This window comes from Equus caballus, chromosome 11 (genome assembly GCF_041296265.1).
Source record: "Equus caballus isolate H_3958 breed thoroughbred chromosome 11, TB-T2T, whole genome shotgun sequence".
NCBI lineage: Eukaryota > Metazoa > Chordata > Mammalia > Perissodactyla > Equidae > Equus > Equus caballus.
In genome coordinates this window covers 40042730-40066261 of record NC_091694.1, presented here as the reverse complement: position 1 = coordinate 40066261, position 23532 = coordinate 40042730, and the positions used below count along the sequence as shown (strand labels likewise).

Genomic DNA, 23532 nt, shown 5'->3' with positions numbered 1-23532 from the left:
TGCAATAGCATTATGTCCAAAAAAAACAATGTATACACCTTAATTAAAAAATACTGCTAAAAATGCTACCATCATCTGAGCCTTCAGCAAGTTGTAATCTTTTTGCTGGTGGAGGGTCTTGTAAAAAACGCAATATCTGCAAAGCGCAATATAGCAAAGCTCAATGAAGTGAGGTAGGCCTGCAATAATAGCAAACACACAGTACTTACCATGTGCTAGGCACTGTCCAAAGTATGTTGAATATATTAACTCATTTAATACTCACAACCATACTATAAGGTGGGTACTGTTTTATTTTCCTTTTACAGATGAGGAAACTGAAGTACAGAGAGGCTGAAAGCATCACCCCATAAGGGATGGAGCTGGCACTGAAACCCAAGTGCCTTATGACTGACTGAAGCCAAGAACTATCTGATGGCTAGGCGGTCACAGGTCCACAAATTACACAGAAGACGGTCATTCTTCAACTCTGCCGGCAGAGTTAAAACTTAAAGCCTTCTTTCCCACTGAGAATAACTCTTGTCCCCACTAATTACTCCATTTGCTTGGTATTATGAAAGTACCTCATTTTAAAAGCACATAAAGAGCTCTTACATATTAATAAATATCTCTGCTTTCATATATAACATAGCTAATACGAAACTTTATAAATCTTGAAACATCTACTATTGAGTCATGATAATATGATTATATATGATGATTATATATATTATTGGCAAAATACCACCCAGGGCCACCATGTACAGGGCATTATGCTGGGGGCCCTGGATGGAATACAAACAAGTATAAGGACACTGCTTCCCTCAATAATTTATAATCTAGTTCAGGAGATAAGACAAACATGCAAAATTAATAGATGATCTACAGTCTACAGAAATTACAGAGTTCAATGGGAATTTTTGAGCTGAAGACTTCTTACAAATCATCGAGCTGAGAGGTTCTCCACCCTGACCCCTCCGTGGATACCTTACGAAGGACATGCACACGTGCAACACACTCCCAGGACTTGTACAATCCCTGAGATGTGCCTTGCTTGCCCACTCAAGAAAGCAAGTATAAACTTTATAGAAATAACCTTGAATCACCTCCTACGTATAAAATAATTATCCTTGACAAACAATTGTCGGTAACCAATTACTCATAATACAACTCATACCTGATTATGATAGATATGCCTATATTTTACAGACAGAAGCTGTAACGACCTAAAACCTCCCACAAACTTAAAGCTAACAGCAGGCCCTGGCCCCGGTCTCCTCTGCAGTCATACATCTCAGAGAGCCACACCCCACTGACAGATGGGCTCTGGTGAAGGCAGTAGAGATGACTTTATTTAGACAGGTATGGCCAGGAGGGCTTAGTGAGGTTAATCTAATTTGAAGAACACTAAAGGCAAGGCAAACAGGATGTGGAAAAGCAAAACAACGTCTGGGAGTTCAGTGAACAACACAAGGATGTTGCACAGAGGTATAATGGAAGACGTAGTTGGTAGGAGACAGCCTCTACAAGAGGCTGGTCTGTCTTTCCTAGGTGATTGGAAGGTTCCTGAACAGACGAACAACATCATTGAAACTAAGATTGTGATGTTGCGCAGATGAAGGTCAAGGAGGGAAGCCGGGAAGATCACACAGAAGTGGTCCAGGGCAGCGCACCACAACTATCACCACGGTTCTGCTGACTTTCATACTGCAACAGCCCTTTGCAGTGCATATGGCGTGACTTCAATTTAAAAAATTGTGTGTGTGTGTGTGTGTGTGTATGTGTGCGTGTGTGTATGTGTGTGTGTGTGTAAGAGAAAGTAGGACAAAGACTGTTATGTCCAAAATGTTAACAGTAGTTACCTTTTGGTGGTGAGATGATGGATGATATTTCCTCCTTCTTATAATTTTTCATATTTCACAATGAACATGTATTACTTTATAAAAAAAACTGTTAATTAAAATTTTAGATGGAAATAATGTGACCATAGCTGTATGTTGTTCTTGTTTACAATCCATTTAAAGTACAATAAACTTGTGAATAAAGTACTTCGTCTGTAACCTGCATTTAAATGACAACTGCTTGATTGTATTTTACTTTCCCAAGGATATTTGTCACCAACATATTTTCTATGAGTGTTTGATTTCTTTGAGTGTTTGTATCTACAGAAATACAAGAAAACCAACTCAGGACAGGTGACTAGTGAACATGTTATTTTGAAATTAAATTTCCTTAAAAATACAGACTTACTGTAGTGCTGAATTTGAATAGACAGCGATGTTTGGCAACATTAAGACTTTCTGATAAAAATCACTGAATATAAACAGTCCTAAATTTTCTTTAGTTATGAATAAAGCCCCAAAAGAGAATGACTCATCGGTTCCTCCTCAGTATATATAATGTGTGTGTGTGCGCGAATGTGTGTGTGTAGATATTTCTAGAATTAACAATGTGGTTAAAAAGGAATCATACTGAACATCCTGTGTTGGAACATATATTTTCACGTAACATTTATCACGAACACTTCTGATGTTATTAAATTTTTTTACATTGCCATTGTTAATGGCCACTTAGTTTTCTATCATAGGGATGTACCATAACTTATAGAACTAATTTCTTAACATTTTTCTCCATCATTTTCCACTTTCATGAGAAATGCTGAAGAGAAAATCCTTACAACTAAATTTTTACGTACATTCTTAAGAACTTCCTTAGTATAAGTTTCTAGAAGTATAATTCCTAGAGACAAACCCAGTTTTTTTGGAAATACATTGCTAAACTACCCTCCAGAAAGTTCTCACCAATTTACTCTTATGCCAGTAGTATATATATCCTCAGCACCGTGTATGATGTTTTTAAAAAACCCTGAGTATTTGATAAGTGAAAATATGGTTGCTGGCTATTTTTCTTTTTTTGTGTGGACTGATCGTCCACATTTTTGCTCAATTTTCTAGTGACGTATTTATTTTATTTCTTTGGAAGGGTCTTCTGTATACTAAGAGTATTTACAATCAGTACTTGCTGAAATTAAAAACATAATAGAGTTTAAAGTCACCATATGTCCCCCCATAGAGAGAAGGTGAATGCTCTAAATGTAGCAATAAATAATGATACATTTCCCAGGACATGTTGAATATTTCATAGACATTCTTTTTTGGTTAGCAAAACTTAATAGTCCAAACAGAATGTGTTTAAACGTGCCATGACAAAGAATATGAATAATTTCTGACACACTTAGATTTCTTGGTAGTAGTTCTATATGTTTGCTATCGTAAGAAAAAGAATAAAATAAACCTCAACACTGTAGCCCTCACACTTTTAACCATATATATTCTACTATGCACTCAATTTGGTAAAAAGGATATATTTTGTCAACCATTAAGTATCTTAGCTTAACAAAATATGTGGCAAAATTATGTACTTTAGAAAGCCTTTTTTAAAAGTCAGTTTTAAAAGTCATCTTTTCTGGGGGTGATATTTTATATTAAATACCAGCATTGTCACTAAGTAGCAAATGCCCATTACAAGAAAATACTTTCACTGTTGCGTTTAATATTTGTTACTCAATTATTTTCAAAAGGATGGAGGGAACTTAGAATGAAACTTACACAGACAATGGAGTCACCAAAGAAAGGATAAAAGAAGGACAGGCAAGCACTGGGGAGGGGGGTGTAGGTGGGAAGGGAGGCAGTCATACTTGAAATCCCCAATGAAGAATGGCTCTTGAATTTGAGTACAAATCTGAGCCCTGAGCTTCTCTGGCAGCTGCAGCAAAAGGGAAATTTAATGAGTCGCATAGATTTCCTTACTTAATAAGGCTGGTAATCAAATACTCCCTGCACCCAAATATGCTTTTTAGTTTTAAAAAATAATTTTTGTTGAGGAGGAAGAAAAATTAATTGCTCAGCAGTGATTCAAGGGCATTTTGTTTGGCTTGGCTGTGCATATCTTCAGCTACCTTGTGACACAGTCTTCCTCCAGACAAGCTTTTGGTTGTACATATCCTATCTGTAAGATCTTTCATTTGAGTCTGGCATAGCAATCTTCACTGAATTGTTCAGAAGTTTTGAAATTTAATGTAAACATCTACTCACCGAATCATTCCCCTCACTAATTAATTCCTTACAAAGAGTCAATGTCTTGAGGTTTCAGCAATTAAAACAGAAAAGTGCAATGAAAATGTAGCCATGGGTTTTTTTCCTTCCTTTTTTTCCTACCACCACCTATAGGGGCCAGAAAGTGTTGTCATGGAGACAACAGCTGCTGGGTTATGAGTGACAGGTCTCAAGAGAGAAGTGTCTTGGAAAGGGAACATCTCAAGTTAAAAAAAAGTGGTGAAGGAGAAACCAACGCAAGCTCTTTTACTAAGAATAGTGGGGGAGCTCAGTTGAAAGGTGTATTTAAGCTAGCAAAGAATAAAAGCAGTATTTTCCCCTTTCTTTCATCTAACATAGGACATGTTTTCCTTCCAAAGGGGAACAGATTTCTTTTAAGCAAATCTCACGCATATGTACATATCTTGGCATAATTACATTTTAAAATTGGGATTCACACTGATGCACCAAATTGGTTGCCTTAGTAATGAGATATCACCCGGGCAACGGATTTGCTGCTCTTTCAGGAGAGCAAATCATCTGCTTCCAACTTACAGGGGAGCGGGCTGGGGAAGGGGTGGCAGTGGTCTCTTATTGCCGGTATCTGAGAGGAGATAAATAAGAAACAAATTATTTTCAACATGTTGTCAGTATTTTCCAAATACGCTTTTATATTTTTTATCCATCAGTGGGGTGGGAAGAGGGAAACGGGAGGCCGAAAGAGAGAGAGAGAGAGAGAGAGAGAGAAAGAGGGAGAGAGGGAGAGAGGGAGAAAAGGATGGTCTGTTGTTCCAATGTTAAATTGCTGCTGAAGCATTTTTCTGTCCTAAGAGGGCTTTGTAGACCACTGGTGGTGAACATGATGCAGTCTCCATAGAAACTGAAATATAATAATGTACACCTGGAATTTATACAATGTTATAAGCCAATATGACCTCAATAAAATAATTTTAAAAATAAAAAATAAATGAAAAGAGGGCTTTACATTTGTCAATATGTAAATACTAAATGGCATCAGTTATTGGCTTATATTATAAATCAACATAAATCTTCCCAATAGTCCGATCAATGACTTGCACACAGTAATGCTATTGTAATAGCCCTGCTCAGTAACACAAGGAGGGGTAAGGCTTCAATGTTCAATCATCATTTACTGAATGTCTTGCAGAGGATAAACACTCCTTGGTTTCTTCATTAAGAACATACATTCTTTCTCATACCTATTTTCATTACCATGATTTACCAATAAATGTTGAATATCCTTCTTGTTGAAAGCTTCTGGTACCCAGTTTGTTTTTTTCCTCCTCTTACACTGCTTTCATCCTGATCAACTTTAACAATGACCTCCCAACTGCCGGATGGAGTGGGCACTTTGAGTCCTTATTTGGTTGGACATTTCTGTTTGATACTGCTGATCATTTCTTCTTACTTGACATTTGCTGTTTCCTTTGCTTCCCTCACTCATATATGCACTGCTTGCTGGTCATCTTGACTTGCATATTTTATAGGCACCTTGAAGATATCATGCCCCAAATTATTAATTTCCTCCAATTATGCTCCTGCTTCTGCACCCTCTCTCTGCCTCAGTTGTTAATGACACCAGCTAGCCAGCAACCTAAGTTGGAAACCTGGAAACCACTGATTATTACCTTTTATCAGTCTCCCATCCAAACAACTATCATGGCCTGCTAATTGTACCTTCTAAATATTCCTCAAACTTCTCCCCATCTCAATTACCATTGCTTTGATTTAGGCCCCCATTAGCTTTCCCGCAAATTACAGCAACAGGCTCTTAATTAACCATCTTGCCTCCAGTCTTGTTGATTTCTAATCTCCCCCTGACAGAGATCTATTTAAAACTCAAAAACTGACCATATTACTTCTCTCTCAAACCTTTCAACAAGACTTCCACTGATTATGGCAGAATAGATAATCTGATATTCCTACTGCTAAAAACTGTAACCAATGCCCCTATGCATAGCTGAGCTGGCAAGAAAGCAAAGGACATACTCAGGGCTCAATATTAGACTGGTCAAATTAAAAATTCTGACAATTCAAATTGTTGATAAGGCTGTGGAACAATAAAAACTCACCCATTTCTGGTTAAGTATAGGTGGGTACAATTGTTTTGGAAAGCAACTGGACAATCTTCAGTAAACTTACAAATAACCTAGCATTTGCAATCTGCAGAATATTCCCTAGAAAACCAGTTCCCAAGGTGAGGTCTGGGGAACGCTGAGCATTGCTAAGACTCTTTCAATGGATCCTCAAGATAAAAAACTAATTTCATAATAACACTACCAGGATATTTGCCACTGTAATTCTCATCCTCTCGCAAATCTACAGTGTTTTCCAGAGGCTATATCATATGTGATGACATCATCACTGACAGCTGATAGAATGTGTGCTTGTATATTCTAGAATTTTCTAAGGTGAGCTCTTTGAGGTCCTCAAAATTTGAGAATACCTGCTTCACAGAGGCTTATTCACTTGCAGACAAGGAAACATGTATGAAAATGTTCATTGCAGCATTACTTTGAATGACAAATAACTGGAAAACTAAGTAATTATTATCAGGAAAATAAATAATGGCTTTTAAATAATGAAATAGCATAAAGAAGTAAAAGTAAATAAACTAGTGCTACAATTATGGACCCAGAGAAACTTAGAAAACATGCTGAGTGAAAAAATCAAGCTGTAGAAGACTCTGGACAGTATGGTGTGGAAACAGTATTATAAGCCATGACAAAAAAGGTATAATCAAATCAGAAGCTGCCAGCCTCAACTAGCAGTTATTAATGAGGAACCATGAGAGAGCGGGAGTTTGTTGACCCAGGTGCTCTGAGAAGACGAGTCCTGAGCTAGCTCTTTACATCTTGTTAGATAAATAAGGGAAAGGTTAGCAAATATTGATATACTTTCTATAAAATTCAAGTTAAATCTAAATTTAATTTTGTTACTGTAAGTTGCACTGTTGCCATGTATGTTTGCTTCCTGATTATCCATATAGCTGTTTTCTAAGAAGAGCAAAGAACTTTCCTGTAACACTGAAAGGGCTTTTAGTAATTCCAAGAACTAGGACTAGTCTATGTTTATTATGGAAAATGATCTTTGTTTGAATATTTTTGTAGAAAACTTTGTTCCCTACATTTGTCGTAGGAAGTTTATTTTGCCCACTAACCTTAGTGACAATTCACTCACTATGATATCAATGATTCAGCTCTAATGAACTCGACCTGTATAAATGGTTCATGAAATACAGATTAAGATCTGTCCTCTCAGTAAATGTATTTTCAAGTAAAATGTGAACCTAATAGAGTGATTCTAAACTTCTTCCTCTTCTTCTTCTTCCAGAAAGACTTCTTCCCCCAGTTTGGGTAGCTGCCTCTTCTCTGAGCCCACTTGGCAGTCATGACCTACCCAAGAGAATGAGAACTACCCCATCTCACTGGCTAGAGTGCTAACACATCTCCCTCCTGACTAGGTTGTCAGCTTCTTCTGGGTGGAACCTTGTCTTCTTCATTTTTATGTCCCTATTCAGTAACGAATGAACAAGTCCACATTTATTACTCATTAACAATGCATCTAAAAGCACCCTTCTCCCGCACAGCCACATACATATCACAGTGCTGGAAAGGATACTTGCTGCCCGTTTCTTTTCACAGCATACTGAAAAGACATATAATCAATAGCCTTCATTTGATCAAAGGCACATTTTTCTTTATTTCTTTCAACACTTAGTCAAGGTCAAGCAGCATGTTTTTGACGATAAATATTCCCCATGAATAAAGCAATGAATGAACTGGTACTGGGGACAATCCCTCTTATAGCACAGCAACGCCCTCCCCCGACTTCCTGTAATTCAGCTCACGCTTTGTCTGTAGTCATCTAAACACACCTTCCCCAACCTACTCATGGCTCAAAAGTCACTTTCACCAAAACTAATAAAAATCTCTTCTCCTCAAGCACGTATTCTCAGCAAAAATGTGTCAAGAGCTGATTCAAACTTTCAACATCGTGTTTCCTTCCAATTGCAGGAAAAATGTATCTTAGTTCACATACTCAATAGTAAAAGACTCAGACGTCACTAGATGTCTACCAAGGTTATTTAATAAAGGAATTTTGCCAAATCGCATTCTTCTTTCTCTCTGAGCATGATGCCATCATCACCTTTGCATCTGGTTTTATAAACTTTTCTGCAATAGTGTGAGTTACATCTGCTTTTCCTATAAGGAGTGCAGTCTGAATGATGCCACTGAATAATGGTTAAAAGTGAGTGACTGGTGGTTAAAAGAGTGTGTGCAGAAGGCTGGAGTGCCGGGCTCACATCCCAGTCTGGCACTCGCCATGTGTGTGAGCTCAAGCAAGTTACTGAGCTACTCAGCGGCGTTAGTTCCTCTTTCTACTAAGTGAAAAGAACATGAGACACTCCTTCACGGGATTCTTGTAAAGATGTAGTTAACACGTGTAAAGTGCCCAGAATATTGCCTATCACTCAGTAAAGATTAGCCACCATATTAGTAGTTTGGGTTTTTTTTTTCTTACTTTAAGGACAAAAGTAATCAATTTTATATGAGAGATAATTATTTTGCTTTTAGCCTGAGAAATAAAACGCTTGACTAGTTTCACAAAGAAGTCAGTGAGCTTTGTTTGAAAATGCTGTGAAAGTCCCCATGGCTTCATGCCACTGCTTGACAAAGTTTCACACTACATTAGGGAATAGGGGCAAATGAGTAACTAAACCAATAAAATCCAATTTTCACATAATGATTCTGTTCACACTTTTTCTTTTGGCTGGTTTACAAAATTATTATACTCAGGTTTATACTAACCTTTGAGACTACTTATAATTAAGTTATGACACTAATCTCATTTCAGAATTTACTATTTTCACTCTATGGTTATGCTTTAATGAGCCAATTTTAATCCTTCATAAGATCCTTCTTGTGACTTGGGCTATAATATAACCTAAAAATAAGAACGTAAAATGAAATTTAACAAATAAATACAGGAAATACAAATAATATTAAATTGTTAATTAGGACAAACCAACCAGAGCAGTCCTTGTGATACATGAACCGCCTTTAAAACATAAAATTTTTAAGGATGAAATGTTACTGACAATCATAACTAATATGATAAAGACTAGCGTGTACCATTCTCAAAGGTGCCGCAGCTCCACACCTCCTATCCATAACCATCTGTGGAAAGACATTTCTTAGTCAACTGCGAGTAATGAACACAAATTACATATTTTAGGTGATGTTAAGGTATGTTATCATACCATTAACTTTATATGGTATGATAACAGTATAGTGAAGTTCTTCTCTGCAGAGATTATACTGGTATGTAAGAGTGAAATGATAATACATCTGGGATTTCCTTCCAAAAACACCAAAACAAAACAAGCTGAACAAAACATACAGGAAAGCATGAGATGAGTACTAGATAAAATAAGAATGGCAAGGGGCCAGCCTGGTGGCATAGGGATTAAGTTGTGTGCCCCACTTCTGTGGCCTGGGGTCGGCAGGTTCAGATCCCAGGTGTGGACCTACACCCTGCTCATCAAGCCATGCTGTGGCAGAATCCCACATACAAAATAGATGAAGGCTGGCACAGATGTTAGCTCAGAGACAATCTTCCTCAAGCAAAAAGATGAAGATTTGCAGATGTTAGCTCAGGGCCAATCTTTCTCACCAAAAAAAAAAAATCAGAATGGCAAAATGCAGATAATTGTTGAAGTTGGGAGATGGGAACATGGGGACTCATTATACTATTCTTTCTACTTTTGTAAATATTTGCAGTTTTTCATAATAAAAGCATTATAAAAGAAGAAGGAGGCCAGGCCACTGGCCGAGTGGTTAAAGTTCCATGTGCTCCGCTTTGGCAGCCTGGGGTTCACGGGTTCGGATCCCAGGTGTGGACCTACTCCCCTCGTCAGCCACGGTGTGGAGGCATCCCACATACAAAATAGAGGAAGAGCTGGCATGGATGCTAACTCAGGGCTAATCTTCCTCATACACACACAAAAATAAAATAAATAAAAAAAGAAAAAGAAAAAGAAAAAATACGCCTTTTTTCAAGTTATGCTCAAAAAATGTCTGTATACTAGGCCCCAGAATTCAATAAATTCCAGAAACTAGAAATAGTACATTCCATGATCATAATGCAGTAAAACTAAAAATTAATAACAAAATTAGAAAATGAAACAAAACATAGACAAAAAACATGGATCACCTGGAAATGATTTTTAAAATGTACCTAAACAACTTTTTAGGAAAGAGGAAATCTAAACATAAAAAATAATTAAATGGTAACGTATCAGGTCCTATAGATACAGCAAAAGTAGTTCTCAGAACAAATCCCATAGTTCATTATTAACAAATGTGATGGGAAAAAAACGCATGAGGCGCCCAACTCCACAAGTTGGAGAAAGATCACCTCCTGTTTGCTTCTGCTCTTTATATTCTAAAGAAAGAAGGAAATAAAGATGAAAAGCAAAATAAATAAATTAGAAATAAACAAATGGTGGAATTAATAAACAAATCAGAGAGGTGGTTCTTTGAGAAAAAAATAGTAAAAGGCATCCTTAACTAAAGCTGATAAAGAAAAAAGAGAGTAAGCACAAATCAAATACACAAAGTAAGAAATGACAAGAGGAAATGACTAAAGATACAAAGGAAATGAAAAGAAACATTTAAACTCTAACTTTGTTCAATTCTATTCAATTAAATTTGAAAACCTGGATGATTTTCTAGGAAAATATAAATTACCAAAACTGATCCTACAAAAGATACACAGTAAAAACAGACCAATTATTATGCAGAACGAGAGGGAGCTGTTGAAGAGCTATGCTCCAACAAAGGTCCCCTTTCACGTGTCTTCACAGAGGAATTCAACCTGAACAGATTAACTCCAACGCTATCTAGACTGTTCTAAAATATGGACAAAGAAGGAAACGTGCCCGTGTTATCTTGCTGAGGCAAACGTAATATTGATACTGAATTGATTAGCAGAATTCTCTGTATTGACAGCTCAGAAGAGAAAACCACAGGAGCATCTTGATGCCTGCTAAGACGTAGTTCTACTCTTGATTTTAAAAGTACTCTTAACACAACTGGAGTAGATGGGTACCTCCTTACATGCTCAAATGCATCTATCTCAATCAATATCACGCATGAATAGAAACCACTAGAAACATTCCCATTAAGCTCAGAAACATTTCAAGGATGTCCAATATCACCACTCCAGGAAATTTCACCAGGAGACTCTGCAGCAGTGCGGCCCCTCCCCATGACATGACTGCCAGTTTGAGGGCAGTGGCCCTGGAGAAGTACAGCTAATTCCGGTACAAAAACAAAAAGAAAGTTTCCCACATGGCAACTCAAAAGGACACTGGATGTTACATGTTCTGTTATGTCCTTTACCAAGAATTATACGTGGTGTGCTTAGAGACACTGCTGATTTGTTGATAAAATCAGTTAGCCCTATTCTCACAATATCAGTTTGCTAGGCGAATGCCAAATATGTATTATTTTGAATTGAAAAAGAAAAGATCGGGGCCGGCCTGGTAGCACAGTGGTTGAGTTTGCACGCTCTGCTTCGGTGGCCCAAGGTTTGCATATTCGTATCCTGGGCGCCGACCTATACACCACTCATCAAGCCATTCTGTGGCAGCGTCCCACATACAAAATAGAGGAAGACTGCCACAGATGTTAGCTCACTGACAATCTTCCTCAAGCAAAAAATAAAAGAGGAGAATTGGCAACAGATGTTAGCTCAGAGCCAATCTTCCTCACCGAAAAGATCACTAACTAACCTACAATTCCATGCTGAACTCCACATAAAATCAGAAACAATAATTCTAGCCCACATATGATTTTAGCCCACATTTTGAATCTTCTAAATCACTAGCTTGAGGTATTTTTCTCCTTCCTCAGCTTTATCATCATCTCTTTTTCTTTCACATTTTCCCCATACTTTCTTCTCGACTCAATCCTCTGTTCTCTCCTATCCTGCTTTTGAGATTGTACCCATTTTGCTATGACCTAATAATCAAACCACTACCATCCTCTGATCAGGAAGCCACCAGACAAGCAAAAATAAAACTCTGGGAGCCAACTGACCCTAGGAGGCCAAGGGATCTGAATGTTTATAGCATGAGGCTTCTATTATTTCCTATATAATCATGTCTATATTTTCCCATAATTGTAACAGGAGATTGCCAACTGACTTTAGATTTAAGCTTGACTGTGGACCCCACAGCTCACTGTGTCATGGATGCTACAAGCTGTGAGCTACATTCAGGACTGAAATAAAAACTGGAAAACTCACGGCATGGAGTGGGGAGCTGGTCATGGGCTAGCATGATTTGAATTTCCAAAGGGCTGGCAGCTCTCGCTGCTGTGGAATTCACGAGCTATAATGGTGATCCCAGGGTACCCACAAATTGCTTGGAGGAAAATGATTAGAGACTTAAGATTTTATTTTAAGAAAGAATGTTTCTGTTTAGTAGCCTTCTTATGTGACATAGGAAAGGCCTTGACCTCCTAACTACATCATGGCACACCGGAAAGAATAACTTCATTCCTAGAGCTAGGGTCAAAGCTGTGCGATCTGAAATGGCCCAACAATATGACATGGTCATTAATTAAGATCTCTGACTAGAATCAATTACAGATGCCCTTCCAGAAAGGGCTAATTCCCCCAAATGAAGGCACAATTCCCCAAAGCACCCATGTGTCTTATAGGTGGGTCAAGAAAGCCACTCTTCAAATCCATCTGTCTATTCCAAATTTGCTGTTTATGGCCACGCAAAAGATAAACTTCCCCAACACTTTTCTGTCTCCCTTTGAGAATTCATCTTGGATAATTTTGATTTTATGTGACAATTTTGATCATGCCCTATGATCCCCTAGAATGAGAATATAAATTTAAAACTATACATGCACTAAAAATGTCAAGAGTTTCTTGAGGGGTTCCACACCTCATTCCTCTTCCAAGACAGCAACATGTTTTAAACTGAATAGGTACAGAATATTAGAGAATCTTGCCACGCATTTGATGCAGTATTTTCATTAAAAATCAGTTATCTGTTGACTATCTGTTAACAGTGAAAACTACAGTCTTCTTTCAGGATTTCCCCAACCATGCAACAAATAAGTATCTTATTTTCTAGGCATCAATGAGTATAACACATAGAAGACAAAGTGATAAGAAATTCAAAACCACAAAGATCCACATTGAAGAAGAACAAAAAGCTAAAACAACAATCAAGCTGGACAGATTTGCCTCACTGTACAGTGAATAACCACCTTTCTGGGAGCCATTTGACAGTGGGTACAGAAACTTAAAAGTGAGTATCTTTTAAACTCACAGTTTTGTGCCTGAGAATTTATTCCAAGAAAATAATCAAGGATATTTATAAATACTTAATAGTGGTAACAGAAGTACTGACAGTAATAATATTTATTAATTCTGCGTCCACTGCTCTAAGTAAACGGAGATGAGCATTGCAATGGGATCTGTAAGAGGGAAAACTGGAACAACCTAGCATCCAGTAACAGCAGACCAAATGAGCAAACTCTAGTAAATCACACCACAGACTAAGCCAGCTATTATAAATACACAAATAAGTGTTTACACATGTAAAGACACAACAAAAAAGTATTATGTAACAATGGTATGACATGATTTAAATTTATATTTAATATAAAATATTTTAAACTATAAAATTATTTATATAGTTTTCATTTTTCTACATGAACTTGTATTGCTATTACTTATGAACTATAAAATCAATAAAAGTCTTTGAACTCTCGAGGGTTATTTCCTAAAAAAAGATATTTCTAGCAATTGCAAAAATCTCCTACAATGTAAAGCATATGACCAAGTAGATGAAAAGAAACAAGATGCACTGAACAGATTACCTGTAATTCTTTTTTTTTCTTTTGAGGAAGATTAGCCCTGAGCTAACATCTGCTGCCAATCCTCCTCTTTTTGCTGAGGAAGACTGGCCCTGAGCTAACACCTGTGCCCATCCTCCTCTCCTTTATATGTGGGACTCCTGCCACAGCATGGCTTGCGAAGTGGTGCCATGTCCACACCCGGGATCCGAACCGGTGAACTTGGGCCGCCAAAACGGAACGCGCGCACCCAACTGCTGCGCCACCGGGCCGGCCCCTATCTGTAATTCTTGATACTGAGTGTTTAATGGTTTAGATGGTGACAGTGGAAAACTATAAATTTTTTTATGAATAGGAAAGCAATTCAGTTTGTATCTGTTCTGCAGTCTTTGGGGTTATACAGTTTATTCCTTTAAGAATAATCAATTTTGGAGGTTCTGATTTTAGTCAACATCATTGATTCTGCCACTTCCCACTCACCATTAAATCTCTATTAAGGCACAGAAAAGGTATGAAAGTATACTGAAAGCCAAGTTCTCACACGTTAAAACCTATTATGATGTACTATAATAAACACAGTATAATCTTGGCATAGAAATTAACTGTGGAGCAAAATAGTGAGTCCTGAAATAGATTCAAGTACATAAGGGAACTTAATATTAGACAAAGGTGGAATTTCAACTTTGTGGAAAAAAGAGGAATTTTTTAATAAATAGCATTAGAACAGCTACTTATTTATGAGGAACAAAACACAGCTGGACCTCTATATCACACCATGTACAAAACAAAATCCCAAATCCATATTTTTTGAAGAAACTCAAAAGCTATAAAGATAAGACATATTTTATTATATTAAGTGAAAAATTTCATGTCAAAAGTATACCATGAACAGAATAAAATGACAAATGATAGCTTGGGGAAAATAATTGCAATAAATAAAGATAATAGCTCCCACAAATTCATAAGAAAAAGACAAACAATCCAAGAGAAAAATGGGCCAAGGATATGAACAAATAAATAACAGCACAGGCAATTCTAAAGGCCTATAAACACAGCCTCACTAGTAGTCACCGAAACAAAAAATTAAAGTAGAAATGAGATATAATTTCTCTCTTTTTTTTTTTTAAAGATTTTATTTTTTCCTTTTTCTCCCCAAAGCCCCCTGGTACATAGTTGTGTATTCTTCGTTGTGGGTTCTTCTAGTTGTGGCATGTGGGACGCTGCCTCAGCGTGGTCTGATGAGCAGTGCCATGTCCGCGCCCAGGATTCGAACTAACGAAACACTGGGCCGCCTGCAGCAGAGCGCGCGAACTTAACCACTCGGCCACGGGGCCAGCCCCGAAATGAGATATAATTTCTTACTAACAAGAATGGAAAAAATTCAACAGCCTGGTAAAAGCTGCTGTGGTAATAAAAAAAAAAAAAATTAAGAGGAAAAAGTTCACTTACATTGTGGGCAGAAATGTGAACTGTTAATATCTGTTATGAATACAAACACAAATACACTTCAACCAACCAACAGTCTTGCTCCCGGGAATCCAGTGCATTGCACGGAGGGACCAGGATGGAAGGTTATATGTATAAGGAGGTCTATTATGGTTAGGAAGACTGTGGGGGCGTCCAGAAAGGAGTTAAGATAGCAGGCCTGAGACTGCTATCTTTAGAAGGGCTTCTGAGGTTGGCCCTTGGCTGGTGTCTGAGAACTTGGCTGGTAAACAGTTCCCTACACTGATATAAAACCTTCCCCAAATGATAAGAGTGGCCTGACATGCTTAAACTGCTTGTACAATGTGATTTATGCTGAATACCTGATTTTCTTCTGGGAGTCTTGGATTTGGGTATATGCTGGGCAGAGGGCGCCTAGGTAACCAGTCCCCAGTACAAACTTTGGGCACTGAGTCTCCAATGAGCTTCCCTGGTGCACAACACTTGGCAGGCGTTGTCACAGTTCATTGCTGGAGGAACTAAGCAGATCCTGTGCAACTCCACATGGAGCGGACTCTCAGAAGCTCGCGCCTGGTTTCCTCTGCATTGTACCCCCTGTGCCTTTTCCCTTTGCTGATTTTTTTGGTATCCCCTTGTTGTAATAAATTTTACTCATTAGTACAACTATGTGCTGAGTCCTGTGAGTCCTTTTAGTGAATCATGGAAACTGGAAACGGTCTTGGGGCCCCTTGACACAGGGGGTGGAGAGGAGATGTGGGCAGAGAAGGGAAATGTGGGAAAACGAGTATCAAAATGTTGTAAAAAAGGAGAAAGGTGCTTATAAAAATTATGATATGAACTATGGTCTCACTTATATTACAGTGCACATGCTTGCATATGTGCACAGAAAGAGATTAGAGAGGATGAGCACCACAATGTTAATGGTGTTACCTCTGCATGGGGGGATTTTAGGTGATTTTCCATGGTTCCCCTTATACTTTTTTGTATGGTTTGAATTTGTTTTTACAATGAGCATACTTTAATTACATAATCAGAAAAAAAGATAAAACTATTTTATTTGAAAAGGAAATAAAAAGCAATTGTTGGAAATTTGTTTAAAATAGCATCTCCTGATGTTGCCTCTCCTAACTTCCCATTACATTCCTATAAGAATACAGAAAAAATGAAACACACATCACATGAAAAGTTAGGTGACTGATGACCTATTCTCAGAAGCTGAGAGAAATTTTATGGTCTGTGGAGTTGGTTTAAAGAACACAATCAGTAGATCATATATGGTACCCTAGAATGGTCTGCCTGGGAATTGGGAGGAGGATCTTTATTCCCTACCCCACGGCCTTATGGTTAAGAAATGCAAGATCTACATCACAGAGAAGCCTGGACAGCCTTCCCTCCGTGGCATGGGTGATGGTTTGCGACGCAGCCATCCTTTCTCCTTGAGAATCTCTTTTTTTCTAGGTAGAAATCGTAATTTCTCACCAGAAAGAAAGCAGAGGTGCTGTAGAGAAGACTGAGAAAGGAAGAGTCAGAGTAGGTACACACACGTGTTTATGTACGAGCTGGGCGCACGGGCCTGGGCGGGCCCCTATGTTTGACTAGCAGAGCTGTAACAGACTAAAGTCTGCAGGACACTGACAAGTGTAAAGATTTAAGAAGAGAATTCTATAAGTCACCAAGCGGACAGAATGTGAGTTCAGGGTAGGCTGACCAAACAGTTTATTATCCATACTGGGACACTTGAGAGTGAAAGGGTACTACTAATAGTTACAACAGACAAGAGTCATAAATCAGGACTGTCCCAAACAAACTGAGAGGTATGGTGACCCTGGTTCAGGGCCAAACCCTGAACCTGAGTCAATCCTTCGATAGGTATAAAGAAAGAAAACAAAGTACCAGATCTGCAAAAACACCACCACCACCAAGTGTTGAAGATCAAGAGAAAGGATCTGAATATACAGAAGAACCAATGCATGAAAATAATTTACTACGGCAGTCAGGAAACCGATATCCAACTTGCAAATTTACAAGCAGTCCTGAGAAAGATAACAGAACTGAGGAAAAGCAATAGAAAAAAACAATTAATAGAAGGAAACTGTTTTAGGATGAGAGAGAATTTAGTACTTCACTCCGTAAGTTTTTCTGAGTTCTATGCAAAATAAATGAAATAGACCAACACTTAGGAACATCTTGGCAATTGGAAGGGAAGAGAAAACTTTCATTATTTGCACAAGATATAATCATTTACCCAAAAAAACTAACAGAATCAACAAATATGAATGAAGAAGGGTTTCATTCTGAATACAGATAAACAAACATAAGCTAATATTCTTTCTCTGTACGAACACTGCCATGTAGAAAATATGTATAATAAAAAAAATTCACAGCATTAACAAAACCAATAAAATATCTAGGCATTAACCATGAATTCATAGGGCCTCTATAATTCTAATGGTCAACGAAATGATGTAAATAAGCCTATTCTATATACTTAAGATGATTTAATATTGTAAAAATGTTAATCCTTCAAATTAATGCATAAATTAAATGCAATTCTAATAAAAATTATTGTTGAATTTAATGAACATAATAAACACACATTAAAATTTATATTGCAGAATAAAGGTCTGTATATAGGTTAATCGTCCTTAATAAAGAAGAGTAGAGAAGATGCATTTATTCTACCATAAACTAAGATGTATTACAATAAAAACTGTGTGGCGATAGTGCAAAAACAGGCAGATACAAAAATGGAACAGAATGGAGCACTCAGAAAGTGTGTATACACAGATACATATAAACTTAATATATAATAAAAGTGGCACCACAAACCAATGGGGAAAGGAGAGATTTTTCAGTAGACGGTATTGAGAAAACTGAGTCACCACGTAGAAGAAAATGAAACTGGATTCCTATATACACCATACAACAGGTGGATTCTAGATGGACTAAAGACCTAAATGTGAAATGTAAAACTATACAGTTCATAGAAAATATAGGATAGTATCTTTGTGACCTAGAGACAAGGAAAGCCCTCTCAATTAAACAAAATTCCAAAGCAAAAAGTAAAAAGCAAAAAATTGAAGAATTTGTCAAAATTAAGGATTCTCTCCAACAAAGCATATTACGGACAAAGTTCATTAGAATGCCTACAGAATAAGAGATATTTATAATGTCTCAAGTGAATAAGAGATTGTCTAAAATATTCAAGGAATTCCTGCTAATCAACAAGAAAATGATACCAACTTCATTAGAAAAATAAACAAAGGATATGAATGGGCAATTTACAGGAAAACCCAAAAAGGAAACAAGAGTTTAATGAGATTCAAATTCAATGGTAATCAGAGAAAGATAAAGTAAACAATAATGAGATATCATTCTACCTATTAGTCCAGCAAACCTTAGGTAGCTGGATGATACTGGTAAGGATGTAGGCACACAGTAACCCCCACGTACAGCTGGTGGTGCTGCAAACTGGCAGAGTCATTCTGGAGAAGAATCTGGCACTACTTATAACCTGTGACTCAGCAAATTTTCTCCTGGCATATATCCTAAGGACATTGTCACAGAGGCACATGATTGCTTTTTATGTTCACATATAATTTTTTACATAAAAATGGTTCATTTAGAAGGCATGGAAATGGCTATGGGAGATAAAAAGAAATATATGAATGAGCGAATGAAATGAGAAGGGGGCCCTGCACAGACCAACGATGACGGGTTCCATGATGTAATGAGCATCAAGTCAGTACTCCACACCTGTCAAGGGCTGGTGGTGGGTAATAATGGGTGAGGGAAGTTGGCAAAACTTTTGAATTACAAGATTAAAAAAAAGTCCTTTATGCAGTTAAGCTGAGGGAAAAAACTCAGTTAACTACAAGAGACCAAAAGTAGGATGGTTCAGACATCTCTCCAACTTTAAATTCCAGAAGACAAAATGTCTTCAGAGTATTGAGGATAAAATAATTTTGAGTTCAGGGAGCCAAATAAGTTTTCCACATGTGAAGGCAACAGAAAGCATTCTAAGATGTGTGTAGATACCAAAAAATATACTACCGTGAACATCTCTTGAATCAAGGAAAAAATTCAACAAATTTTTAAGAACATAAAAACAAATCCTTATCCTCATATATAAAATATAAAATTACCTTTTGCAGAAAGAGGACAATCCTTACGAGCATCTGGGCACGGAGTTCTTCCAAGGTAAACAATGTTCGGGGTGTCCGAATGAAAATTTTTGTCTTCCCATAAGCTACATCATCCTGAAAACCACAACGTTCAATCAGTTTCTTGACAGCCTCTTTGTCTGAAGGGAGGTCATGGTTGGGCCACGTGAATTCAGAGATCATCTTGTACCTGGGTGAAAAAAGAACAGGACCCAGATTAAGAGAGAAAAATCAAATGGTCTCAACAGATGCAGAAAGACTATTCAAGAAAATTCAAGACACTTCATAGAAAGAAAAAAAACAAGTCTTCTAAAACTAGGAATAGAACTGAATTTCATTAGCCTGATAAGAGATGTAGAAAAAGCTTCAAGAAGTTACAATGCTCATAATAACTCTTCCCAGACTAGGGATAGAAGGGTACTTCCTTAATCTAACAAAGGCTATTTACCAAAAACTTACAGCAAATATCCTTCATAAAAGCGGAACCTTGGAAACTTTCTCTTTATAAACAGAAAGAAGACAAGGATGCTTCTATCAAAGCTTTTCTAGCTAGCATAATGAGCTAATAAATAAACTGGAAAATGAATGATGAAGGGGCAAAACTAACCTCACTTATGAACAATATGACTCGCTTCCAAGGAAATCAAGTGGATCTTCAGATAACCATTATAACTAAAAGGAAACTAAGCAGTGTTCTGTATATAAGATCAATACACAAAAATCAGTTGCATTTCCACATACAGGCAGCTAACAATTCCTTCCTTGCCTTGTGGGCCTCTCATAGGGCAGCTCACTACACAACAGCTTCTTCTTGAGAGTGTGGACGTGAGCAAGATGGAAGTCACAGAGTCAAAGCCATTTGTAGCCTAATCTCACAAGTGACATCCCATCACTTTCGCCATATTCCATTTTGCTAGAAGCAAATCACTAGGCTCAGGCCACACTTAGGGGAGGGGGATTATGCAGGGCATGAACACCAGGAGGTGGGGATCACTGCCCAGCTTGGAAGGCTGCCTACCACAATGCTTTTTCACCCATGCAAAGTTGTTAAATCATGCAGTCAAATTTAGTAATGTTTTTCATGTATTGCATCTGAATTTTACGTCACAGTGAGAGTAATTACAGAGTAATTCACCTATGTGCTTTTCTAGTACTTGCATGTTTTCATTTTTTACATTGAGATCTCTGCTCGATTTAGAGTTTTAGTATACGGTATGAGGTATGGATCCACTTTTACCTTTTGACAAAAGGCTATTTCTGACATTATTTACTAAAATGTTTGTCTTTCTCCCTGTGACTTAATATGCCATTTTTATCACATACAAAATTTTCATATGTACTTCAGTTCATTTCTGGGCTTTCTGGTCTGTTTCATTGCTCTATCTGTCCATCTGTGCACTGGTACCACTGGGTTTTAATTATAGACGTTATAAATTTATTTTAATATCTAGTGGTCTCTCCTCATTCTTTTTTTTTTTTTTTAAAGGTCTTTCTAGCTATTTCTCCCTGTTTATTTTCCCATATGAACTTCAAAATCAATTTGTATAGTTCCAGGGAAAAACAATCACAAAACAAACAAATCCTTGCCGGTATTTTTATTGGGTTTCCATGTTAAATTCATTAAACTTATTCATGATGTTGAGGTGTCCTATCCAAGAACAAGGAATATCTTTCCATTTGTTCAAGTTTATTTTTGCTCCTTTCAGGAATCTTTAAGTTTTCCTCATAGGGCTTTACCCATTTCTGGTTAAGAGAATATATATCTAAGTGGCATCTGACCCTTTCCTCTTGACAAAGCTCTCTTTTCCTAGCTTTCATGACAGCACACTCTCCCTGGCTTCCTTCTGTCTTTCTAGATATTTCTTCTCAATCTCATTTTCTGGCTACTGTTCCTCCATTACTGGACCCCTCAAATGCTGGAGTGCCCCAGGGCTCATATCAGGCCCTCTTTTCTCCATGTACACCTCCCCATGTCACCTCACCTATTCCATCCACTTTATTTTTCAATTCATGAATTTATCATCCCCAGCCCAGCTCTCAGTTCTGAGCTTCAGACTCACCTATCCAAAGCCTACACAGATCTTGAAGGCATCTCAAACTTCTCTTACAGTCTTTCCCACTTCAATGTCCTCAGTTACTATAGCCAGAATTCTGGGAATCATATTTGATCCCTTCTCTTCTGTATCATTCCTTCTAATCCTTAGTCAAGTCCTACTGACTCCACCTCCAAAATATATTTAACATTCAACTATTCTCATCTTTACTGCCACAATCCTAATCCAAGCCACATCAAGTTCACTACAATAGACTCTTGAAATGTTTTCCATTTCCTCTCCAATCCATTCTGTAAACTCAGCAGCCAGAGTTGTTTTCTAAAACGGCTTACATCATTTTTCTCTCTTCCTGCTGTCCTTCTCCATCACTATATTCCAATCATCTTGGCCTTCTTTAAGGTCCTATAATGTGGTTGCCTCTTTCTTGCTTTAGAGCCTTTGCATATGCTGTTCCCATGGCCTGGAATACTTTTTAACCTACTCCTTGACAGGCTGGCTCTTTCTTATCCTCTAGTCTTGTCTTGATCTTCCTTCATCAACCATCAACCCTTACCTCCACTATTCCTAAGGCAGCCAACTGTGTTTTTTCCCCACACGATTCACCACAGTGTGTAATCACATTGATTTGTGGGTTTATCTGTTTAATGTCAGTCTCCCTCACTGCTCTGTGGGTACCATGAAGGCAGGGGCTTTGTTTTGCTCCCCACTATATACCATGTATCTACTGTGTTGCCTGCTACACTACGAGGCAACAGATATTTGTTGAATGAATGAAAAAGAATGCAAGGAAATACATTTAAAAGCTTACTCACTTGCCAGATAGGGACAAAAATAGAAACCAAATGAAAGAGTTCTAATGTGAAGAAAGAGGTAATTTTACATAATGTCACGTGAAAAAAGGAAACAAACCCAGAAACCTTCCAAATTCACTATAAAACTAGAATAAGAGTCAACATTTGGGCCATAAGAGGGGCAGTAATGATGTGTGTTTGAAGTTTGAGGCATGCTGCAGAAACTGGAGGAAATTCCACTGTTACACTGCTCAGCTAACACATCAGGATGAAGGTGCTCTTCCTTTATTCCTGATGGTAATGGGCACGACCCCAGTTCTCCAGCAAATCACCCTGAACCTGTGAATTGTGAAGCCAAACTCATCTGCTTTCTGACTAGCTTTACCTCCCTGAAAGACTTCAGCAGCTTTTAAGGTTAATAGGACATTTAAAATCCTTCTCTCTCTTTTTCAATAAAAGAATGAAAATAAAGAAAACTGACAAGTAAAAATTTAGGTTCAAACCGAGCTTACAAAAAAAGCTGCAGAATCTGAAAGCAAAAATTCACTGTGGAAAACATTACTTTGTCTCCCACTGTCGCTGGAAACATTAGTCCAATGTCCTGCACACCTTCTATCCCACTCTACGTCCCACTGTTAATTAGTTCAATTAGTATGACAACGAAATCAAATGTCAATTTCTCAATTTGGACAAACACATTTTATGTAAAGCAGAAGATAAACACAGTCTGAAGAGTAGGAACAGGCTAATTTCCCAGATGCACACCCCACCATCTCATCCAGCACTCTTCCTAGAAGATTCTAGCGAGAACCTGATCTTGACTTAGATAATCATCATTTAGACAGGCTTCAGTCTTTCCACAGTTCTTTTAAAAGGTAAGTTTAATACATTTATTGTGATTATTAATAAGCCTCAATTTTCTCAACTTCTTATATTTTCTATTAGGTGTGCTTTCTCGTTGCTGCTTTCTACCTTGTTTTCTCTGGGACAGAGTGAGTTTTCTTTGTTCCATTTTATTTTTTCCTTTGATTTGAAAGCCACACATTCAGTTGTGAGGTAATACACTGGTAAAGATTGTAGGCTCAGGAACCAACTGCTTG

At 37.6% G+C, this 23532-nt stretch overlaps 1 protein-coding gene across 2 annotated transcripts in view; it reads right to left on the bottom strand.

Moving 5' to 3' along the window:
• MYO1D (myosin ID) overlaps positions 1–23532 on the bottom strand; it is a 319245-nt gene that overhangs the window by 149074 nt on the left and 146639 nt on the right. For both annotated transcript variants that reach the window (XM_023653032.2, XM_023653034.2), the window contains exon 16: positions 19570–19777. In XM_023653032.2, the coding sequence (XP_023508800.1) occupies positions 19570–19777 (208 nt within the window). The remainder of the gene's footprint in view (positions 1–19569; positions 19778–23532) is intronic.